The sequence below is a fragment of the Mobula birostris genome, chromosome 7, assembly GCF_030028105.1.
Source record: "Mobula birostris isolate sMobBir1 chromosome 7, sMobBir1.hap1, whole genome shotgun sequence".
In the NCBI taxonomy this organism is placed as follows: domain Eukaryota; kingdom Metazoa; phylum Chordata; class Chondrichthyes; order Myliobatiformes; family Myliobatidae; genus Mobula; species Mobula birostris.
Window position 1 is genome coordinate 17,519,717 of NC_092376.1, and position 10,428 is coordinate 17,530,144.

General features: G+C 43.0%; 1 protein-coding gene across 5 annotated transcripts in view; it reads left to right on the forward strand.

The window, feature by feature from the left end:
• asmtl (acetylserotonin O-methyltransferase-like) overlaps positions 1 to 9,578 on the forward strand; it is an 80,808-nt gene extending 71,230 nt beyond the window's left edge. For all 5 annotated transcript variants that reach the window (XM_072262676.1, XM_072262678.1, XM_072262677.1 and 2 more), the window contains one exon: positions 8,382 to 9,578. In XM_072262676.1, coding sequence (XP_072118777.1) covers positions 8,382 to 8,596 — 215 coding nt within the window. In that variant the 3' untranslated portion in view covers positions 8,597 to 9,578. The remainder of the gene's footprint in view (positions 1 to 8,381) is intronic.
• Positions 9,579 to 10,428: the final 850 nt, after the last annotated feature.

The following is a 10,428-nucleotide window of genomic DNA, read 5'->3' on the forward strand; positions in this document are numbered from 1 at the left end:
CTAGCTGGAGCGCGTCCAGCACCTCTTTAAAAAAAAAGCCACAATAAACAAGCTAATCAATTAGGTGCCGCTCAGGGTGATTTGAGTATCTCAGAGACTGATGATCTCCTTGGATTTTTAGGCACAACAGACTCTGGAGTTTACAAAGAATGGTGCCAAAAACAAAAAAAAATCCAGCGAGTGGATTTAACAAGATGTTTTCGCTCACAGAACAGTCACTCGCTGGATGTTTTTTTGTTTTTGGCACCATTCTTTGTAAACTCCAGAGTTTGTTGTGCATAAAAATCCCAGGAGCTCAGCAGTTTCTGAGATAAATCACCCTGGGCAGCACCTAATTATCATTTATTTTGGCTTTTTTCTTAAAGAGGTGCCAGACGCGCTCCGGTGCGCTCCGGCTAGCACTGCACCCCTGATGCCCTTGGACGGAAAATCCTTCAAAAAGTAGTGGATGCAGCCCAGTCCCTTGTGGATAAAGCCCACCCCACCACTGAGTACATCTAAACAGAGCATTGTCACAGGAAAGCAGCATCCATCATCAGGAACCCCCACCATCCACATCATGCTCTCCTGTCATTTCTGCCATCTGGAAGAAGGTACAGGATCCTCAGGACTCGGACCACCAGGTTCAGGAACAGTTATTTCCCATCAACCAGGCTCTTGAATTAAAGAAGATAACCTTAACTAACACCAAGGCTGTGTACAAGAAAGGCCAGAGTCACCTTTACTTCCTGAGGAGACTGAGGTCCTTTAGAGTATTCAGGCCTCTATTTCACGTGTTCTTCCAGTCTGTCGTTGCCGGTACAATCTTCTATGTGCTGGTGTGCTAGGGCAATGGCATCAACGTGGGTGATGCCAACAGGCTCAATAAACTGATTAGAAAGGCTGGCTTGTTATGGGAGTCCAGCTGGACACACTGGAGGCTGTAGTAGAACAAAGAACCCTACAGAAAATCCTGGCATTTCTGGGCAATGTTTCTCACCCTGCACACCCAAATCTGCAATAGTTTCCCAAGTACAAGTAGAACAGCACATTTATCTTACGTATTCTGTTGCACTGTGCTGTGGAGCAGCTTAACTGTTTCTGTACCTTGGATGGATTTAACAAGCAGGCATCATAATCTTGATAGAGATGGGTATCTAATGGGGAAAATATTAAAAACAGACTAGTAAAAGAACAAAGTTATCAGTGAATGCAAGAAATGGATCTGGTAATGGAATTTAAAGGCAATTGTTAATGTCAAGCTTAACTTTTTTAAAAGAGGCTTGAAAACAATTGTCAGTAAGTAATCTGATGGACACAGTCTGCTGTGAAAAATGGTAAAAGTGCTTTATACAAAACCGAATAAAGATTTAGAATGGCAGATTTTAGAATGGTGCAGGAAAAACAGGGTTGTAGTTATGGGTGATTTCAACTTCCCTCATATTGACTGGCACCTCCTGACTGCAAGGGGGATAGATGGGACTGAATTTGTTAGGTGTGTTCAAGAAGGATTCCTGACACAGTATGTGGACCGGCCGACGAGAGGAGAGGCCATACTGAATCTAGTTCTGGGGAATGAACCTGGTCAGGTGGCAGACCTCTTGGTGGGGGAGCATTTTGATGAGAGTGACCACAACTCCTTTGGCTTCAGCATAGCTATGGAAAAGGATAAAAACAGACAAAATGGGAAAGTGCTTAACGGGGGAAAGGCTAACTGTGAAGGGATGAGGTAGGAACTAGTGAGAGTAAATTGGAAACAGATGTTCAAGGGTGAAAGCACAGAAGTAATGTGGAGGAAGTTTAGGGATCACGTGCTGGATTCAGGACAGGTTTGTCCCACTGAGACAAGGAAAAAATTGTAGGAAAAGGGAACCGTGGCTGATAAAGCACGTGAGACAAGTCGTCAAGAGGAAGAAGGAAGCAGATGTTAAATATAAGAAGCAGGAAGTAGGAGGGACTCATGAGAAATATAGGGTAGCCAGGAAGGAGCTTAAGAAAGGATTTAGGAGAGCTCAAAGGGGGCATGAGAAGGCACTTGGCATGTAGGATTAAGGAGAACCCCAAAGCGTTCTATGCGTATGTGAAGAACAAAAGGATGACAAGAATGAAGGTGGGGCCACTAAAGGATAAAGAAGGCAACATGTGCCTGGAGGCAGAGGAGGTTGGTGAGGTCCTAAATGAATACCTTGCTTCAGTGTTCACGAGTGAAAAGGACCTTGATCAGGGTGAGGTCGAAATAGACCAGGCCTCTGTGCTGGACAATGTGGAGATTAAGGAAGAAGTAGTGTTGGATCTTCTTAAAAACATCAAGATTGATAAGTCCCCAGTGCTAGATGTGATGTACCCCAGGTTGCTGTGGGAAGTGAGAGAAGAGATTGCTGGAGCAGTAGCTATGATCTTTGAATCCTCTTTGGCTGCAGGGGAAGTGCCGGAGGATTGGAGAATGACAAATATAGTTCCCTTGTTTAAAAATGGTAATAGGGAGAATCCTGGGAACTATAGACTGGTGAGTCTTACGTTGGTGATCTGCAAATTATTGGAAAGGATTCTTAAGAATAGGATCTACGAGCACTTGGAGAAGTACAGTTTACTCAAGGATAGTCAACATGGCTTTGTGAAGGGAAAGTTGTGCCTCACGAGCCTAATTGAGTTTTTTGAAGAGGTAACAAAAGAAATTGATGAGGGTAGGGCGGGAGATGTGCTCTACATGGATTTTAGCAAGGCATTTGACAAGGTCCCCCGTGAGAGACTCATCCAGAAAGTCATGAGGCATGGGATCAGTGGAACCTTGGCTGTTTGGATAAAAAATTGTCTTAAAGGAAGAAAGCAGAGGGTACTAGTGGAAGGAAAGTATTCTGCCTGGAGGTCGGTGACTAGTGGAGTGCCGCAAGGATCTGTCCTGGTACCCCTGCTCTTCGTGATTTTTATAAATGACCTGGATGAAGAGGCAGAAGGATGGGAGAGTAAGTTTGCGGATGACATGAAGATTGGAGGAGTTGTGGATGGAGCTGTAGGTGGTTGAAGGTTACAAGAGGACATAGACAGGATGCAGATTTGGGCAGAAAAGTGACAGATGGAGTTCAAATCGGATAAGTGTGAGGTGATGCATTTTGGAAGGACAAACCAGAAGGCTGAGTACAGGGTTAATGGTCAGTTACTTAAGAGTGTTGATGAACAGAGGGACCTTGGGGTTCAAATCCATACATTCCTCAAGGTCGCTGCACAGGTTGATAGGATAGTTAAGAAGGCTTATGGGATGCTGGGCTTCATTAATAGGGGGATTGAGTTCAAGAGTAGAGAGGTCATGTTGCAACTCTACAAATCTCTGGTGAGACCACACTCAGAGTATTGTGTTCAGTTCTGGTCACCTCGTTATAGGAAGGATGTGGAAGCTATGGAGAGGGTGCAGAGGAGATTTACCAGAATGTTGCCTGGATTGGAAAGCAAGTCTTATGAGGCAAGGTTAGCAGAGCTGGGACTTTTCTCTTTGGAGCGTAGAAGGATGAGAGGGGACTTGATAGAGGTCTACAAGATTATGAGAGGCATAGATAGGGTGGATAGCCAGTATCTGTTTCCCAGGGCACAAATAGCAAACACCAGAGGGCATATGTACAAAATTAAGGGAGGGAAGTTTAGGGGAGACATCAGGGGTAAGTTTTTTTTTACACAGAGGATTGTGGGTGCCTGGAATGACTTGCCAGGGATGGTGGTGGAGGCTAAAACATTAGGGGTATTTAAGAGCCTCTTGGACAGGCACATGGATGAAAGAAAAATAGGGCGTTATGGGATAGTGTGGATTTAGTACATTTTTTTTAAGGGATATATGGGTTGGCACAACATCGAGGGCCAAAAGGCCTGTACTGTGCTGTAGTATTCTAGTGTCTAGAATGCATTAGTCCTATTTTTGTGGTTCAGTCAGAGTACTATTTTCTGTAAAAATGTTATTTCTGAGTTTTTGTTTACCATTTGGTTGCTATCTGAGAATTCTTCAATACTGCTAACTGCTTAGTCAGCCAAAAAATCTCTGGGAATAGGGAGCACTGTTGCTACAAAACTACTGTGGAAGCCTTTCTCAGGGCCAGAGGTGAGCATGGTTGACTGAGCTGGGGAATTCAAAAGATCGAAGGGGTGAAGGAATAGAAAAAAGAATTAGATGAAATAGAGAAAATACAGAAAGGAGAAAAATAATAAGTGTGGGAATGAATTAGGAATCAAATTAATACTTTTCTTGGACTATTTTGGATTGATATTATAATTCATCAAATTAAAGTTCTAAACCTATTTACAGTCATGTAATTCCAAAAGATTTATGATTTTGACTACATTTTTAAGCTCTCTTTTGTTATTGCAGATTGTGGAAGGTAGACCATTCGGTATATATTGTAAGGTTACAGCAGGATCTAGGTCATTTGGGAAAGTTGCCAAAAGAATGCTAGATGGAATTTAACACACACAACACACACATTTCACACATGTCTGCTCTTATCCCATCCTCCCGCCACCCTACCAGGGATAGGGTTCCTCTTGTCCTCACCTACCACCCCACCAGCCTACGTGTCCAGCACATAATTCTCCTAAGCTTTCACCATCTCCAACGAGATCCCACCATCAAGCACATCCCCCCACTTTCTGCTTTCCATAGTGATCGCTCCCTACACGACTCCCTTGTCAATTTGTCCCTCCCCACTGATCCCCTCCTGCAAGTGGAACAAGTGCCACACCTGCCCCTACACCACCTCCCTCAGTATCATTCAAGGCTCCATAAAGTCCTTCCAGTTGAGGCAACATTTCACCCATGAGTCTGTTGGGGTCATCAGCAGGACTAGAGAAAAAAAGATGAGTAAAGTTGAAAGGTGGGGGGGAGGGGAGGGAGAAACGAGGTGATAGGTGAAACTGGGAGAGGGAGGTGAGTGGGGAGGGACAAATGGACAAGGGAGTCGCATAGGGAGCAATCCCCACCTTTTAAATCTACTCCTGTTTTTTTTCTCCAGTCTTGCCGAAAGGTTTCAGCCTGAAATGTCGACTGTACTCTTTTCCATTGATGCTGCCTGGCCTGCTGAGTTCTTTCAGCATTTTGTGTGTGTTGCTTAGGTTTCCAGCATCTGCAGATTTTCTCTTGTTCTAGATGGAAGTTAACTTGGACACGGGCAAAGTGAGGCCTTTTCAGAAGTTAATCTAAGACAATGCCACACACAGTGAATGACAGGGCATTGGGAGTGTTACAGAACAGAAAACATTGGGGTTCAAGCACACATTTCTCTGAAAGTGGCGACACACATAGACAGGGTGGTGAAGAATGCTTGTCTTTGTCAGTCAGGGCACTGAGTACAACAGTGTAGGGATATCAGATTACATCTGTACAAGATGTTGGTTAGACCAAACTTAGAGTATTATGTTCAGTTTTTGTCACTATACTGTAGGAAAGATATGATTGAATTGCAGAGTGTGCCGAAATATTTCACAAGGATATTGTGGAACTGGAGGACTAGATTTATGAGGTCAGACTTGGACTGTTTTCCCTGGAGCGAATGAGGCTAAAGGAAAGAGGTTTATAAAATCATGAGAGGCATTGATAGGGTTATTGGTCAAAGACCTTTTCTCAGGGCAGAGTAGGCTAAAATTACAGGGCATAGATTTAAAGTGTGAAGGGAAGCATTTGAAGAGGGCCACAGGGGGTAGTGGGTACATTGGAATAAGCCAAGGGTCCCCAACCTTTTTTGCACCACGGACCAGTTTAATATTGACAATATTCTTGTGGACCAGCCATCGGGGGGTGGGGGGGGGGGTGGGAGGTGTTAATCACATCCGGAATATAGGTGATAAGTCAACTATAAGTCACTTATAAGTGACTAATAAACTCAATTTTGTTTCTAAAAGGGTTTATCTAACAAATTTAATATTAAACACGGCGCATATTTTCCTGGCATTAATATGATGAGGTCAATTATAAGTCACTTATAAGTCAATAGCATCATAACATTTTAAGTAACATTGGGATATTAAACATACAGTGCATATTTTCCTGGCATGAATATAATGATGTCAATTATGTCACTTATAAGTCAATAGCATCATAACATTTTAAGTAACATTAGGATATTAAACACACAGCGCATATTTTCCACGTATGAACATATAAAATCATTGCAACACACCAATATGTCTGAATCAGTGGGAGCCCTGGGCTTGTTTCCAGCAACAAGACAGTCCCATCGAGGGGTGATGGGAGACAGCAATACTGGAAGAGGGTTTGTTATGTCCAGTCTGTTCCGCTTCACAGAGATATCGTGCCAGTGCCGAAGCATTCCACTGCCACGGGCCTGAATGACTTCCGTCCAGCTGCACTCACCCCCATCATTGCAAAGTGCTTTGAGAGACTGGTTCTATCACATCTGAAATCTTGTCTGCCCTCTACCCTGGACCCCCATCAATTTGCCTATTTCACTAACTGGTCAACAGAGGATGCCATCTCCACGGCACTTCACTCTGCCCTGACCCACCTGGACAGCCCCAACTCTTACGTCAGAATGCTGTTCATTGACTTCAGTTTGGCATTCAATATTGTGATCCCCTCCAAGCTGATCACCAAACTTCGCCAGCTTGGTATCAGCGTATCCCTCTGCAATTGGACCTTGGATTTTCTGACTAACAGACCCCAATCAGTTAAGTTAGACAACCTCGCCTCCTCCACTCTCACCCTGAACACCGGCGTGCCTCAAGGCTGTGTGCTGAGCCCTCTTCTGTACTCCCTTTTCACCTATGACTGCGTTCCTGTACATGGTTCTAACTCCATAATCAAGTTCGCAGACGACACCACGGTGGTTGGTCTGATCAGAGGAGATGACGAGACGGCCTAAAGGGACAAGGTCCAGCACCTGGCTGCGTGGTGTGCCGACAACAATCTGGCCCTTAACACCCAGAAGACCAAGGAGATCATTGTGGACTTCAGGCATGCCAGGAGTCACACTCACGGTCCCCATCTACATCAACGGAACTGTAGCGGAAAGTATATCAAGCTTCAAATTCCTTGGTATCCACATTTCCGAGGATCTCACCTGGTTCTTGAACTCCTCCATCCTGATCAAAAAGGCGCAACAGCGCCTTTATTTCCTGCGGAGCATGAAGAAAGCTCACTTCTGTCCCAGGATACTGACGGACTTTTACCGCTGTACCATTGAGAGCATACTCACCAACTGCATCTCAGTGTGGTATGGCAATTGTCCCGTATCGGGCCGCAAAGCACTCCAGCGTGTGGTGAAAACTGCCCAGCGGATTATCGGCACCCAATTGCCCCCCATTGAGAACATCTGCTATAAACACTGCCTGGGCAGGGTGAACAGCATTATCAGGGATGCAAACACAAGGAAATCTGCAGATGCTGGAATTTCAAGCAACACACATAAGAGTTGCTGGTGAATGCAGCAGGCCAGGCAGCATCTATTGGAAGAGGTACAGTCGACATTTCGGGCCGACTTTGATCCAGAGTGCCGGCAGAGATGTTATGTCAAAGATACTTTTCAGCCCGCCGTCATTTGCAAGCTGAAGGAGTTTATCTTCTTCCTGCACTGACATGGATGATATGTGTGTAATGACCTTGCGTGTGTTCAAGTTTGACAGTGGGCATGACAGGGAATGAGGAAAGGTGCAGCTGAATCATTACAGGGTTACCAAATTGGGTTTTCTGGTGTCAAATCCCAGAAATTTGGCTTTTTCTCAATGCGGTTGGTGTCGGAAAATTCATTTGTGATTTTTTGCTTTTCCCTGTCTTTTTTACATGCTAAAATTATCTGCACGAAAATTACATACCATCCTGTTTCTAAAATATTTTCCTTTAAGAAAAATGTTTTTTGGTCAGTTACATTTGGCAATATTTCTGCTGCCAAGAGCCTGGACAAGGAGGCGCTAACCGGCAAGTCAGCAACACAGTCACGTCGCCAAATCATATTATTTCCTCGCAGCCCAGTAGCACACGCTTTGCGGCCTGGTGGTTGGGGACCACTGGAATAAGCAGCCAGAGCAAATGGTAGTGGCAGGTACAATTACATTTCTAGACATTTGGACATATTCTTGATTAGGATGAGTTTTGAGTGATGTGGGCGAAATACAGACAAATGGGACTAGATTGGGAGTGATGAGTTGAGTTGGTGTTTCTCTTTCCATGTCGTTTAATTAAAAAACTGTTCAATTAAAACCTACCATTCCTTCTCCAAGCACAGACGCAACTACTTTTTTGCCAATGTTAACACCCTTTTTATCTGAGATCCTTCTCATACTCCTGTACCAGAGAAAATGCAATTTTTCTTTTTTTCTTTTACCTAGCTAATTGTATTATATTGTTTTTTTCTAGGCCATAGTTAGATTTTATTGATTGATTATTAACACAATCTTCTCTGGATTTCCAGGATGCAGCCTTCTCCTTACGGAGCTTGTGCTGTACGATCGGAGGACCAAACCGTGCAGCGCTCTCTTGCAGTCCCTCAGTATGATGATGCAGAGCGACGGGAAGGAGAGGAGTGGGTCAGAGTACAGGAAACTCTTGCACAAACATGGCTTCGCAAACGTTCAGATCAAACACACAGGAACCCTTCTGGATGCCATTTTTTGCAAAAAGCATTAGATTTCTATCTACGTATTGCAGAAGCTTTTCAAGGTTGGCCTTTAATTATGTTCGCCTCTGGTACCCAATGGGGAAGGGCTATAAAATTCAATCAACTTAGTTAATGTGTTTTCAAAATTGCACATTTTGTAATATTAATTCCTTATTAAATAATTGTTTAAACTTTAATTTTTGTTCTCATATTTCCATATGTAACACAGATGGAGATCATACAATCATATCAATCCCATTCTTCCAATTATTTACCATCAACTCCCTCCAATTCTCCTACAACCCACCTACACCAGCAGTAATTTACAGTTGCCCGCTAAATTTGCAGGTCATCTTTGAGATGTGGGAGGAAACACGGAGTGCCTTTGGTAAAAATGCCCGTAGAAACAGCACAAGAGATCAGGGCATAGCCCTGTCTTTGGAACAATGAAGCAGCCACACACCAGGTGCCATTGCAGCATGGAATCGTATACCTAAAACTTTACGCATGAAATCTGTATTGAAAGTTGTGCCAGTGATGGGAAGCTGTATGAAACACTGCTCTGACCCCTGAACTCAGTTCTTCATTCAGAGTTTAATTACATTAGGAGAGCCACCAGAATAATCAAGGACCGTTCCATTCTGGTCATTCTCTCTTCTCTCCTGTCCTGTAGGACAGAAGATACAAAAGTGGGAGAGCATGTATCACCAGGCTCAAGAGGAACTTCTATCCCATCGTTATCAGATTCTTTAACAAACCTCTCATAAACTAAAAGATGAATTCTTTATATCCCAGTCATCCTTTTTGTGGTCCTTGTACTTTGTTTGCCTGCACTGACCTTCCGTGAAACTACAGCACTATATCTTGTGGTTCTGTTTTTCCCTTTTGTACCGTATAGCCTACATTATAATAAGGGACTACTTTATGTTGTAGTAACACGTAGTTGCATGTGCTGTTAGGCACGTTTTAATCTGTATGTGTGTGTCAAAATTTGAACACTACCAGTAAAGAACCATGAAACTTAGTTCCCGTCTCCACCGTTTGTATTAATAACTTAGTTGTGTAAACATCATGGGAATTAGTGAAATTCGTTGGACAGGTGCTGGAACATGTCAGAATAGAAATAAAACACTAATTTATTGTTGTGGAGCATCCCATACTAATGGAGTAGGAATTCTTATGGATGAAAACATGGCAAAAAGTGTTTTAGGACATTGGGCAATATCAGAAAGAGTGCTCCTTGTTAGGTTCAGAGGACAACCATTTGATACCATAGGGAAATTTGGACTCGGGGAAAGAAATGAAAGAGGTGAGAAATGGGTAGAATGGTGCAAGATAAATAATCAGGTCATTATGAACACCTACTTTAAAAACCATCCAAGACACTTGCGGACCTGGAAAAGTCCAGGTGATAACACTAGAAATCAAATTAACTTTATTACTATAAACCAAAGATTTAGAAACTCAGTGACTCAATGCAAAACATGTCCAGGTGCTGACTATAATAGTGACCATAACCCAGTAATACATCATGTAAAAGTAAGACTTAAAAAACTAAAGAAGTAAAAACCTGAACAATCCCTTGACTACTTGCAATTAATTAAAGAAAACTCAAAGACAAAAATTTACAGTTGAATTAAGGAATAGATTTCAAAGTCTAGAAATAGAATCTGCTGAAGATGATAGCAATCATGTTGAAATGAAGTTTAACTCTAAAGGATGCCTTGGTAGAATCAGCAAAGTCAGTGATTCCTAAAAAGAAAAAAGCACAAAGAATAAATGGATGACAGATGAAATCAAAAATCTAATTGAAGAATGGAGACGGAAGAAAGCAAATCCTATAGACTATAAGTCCTTAGAT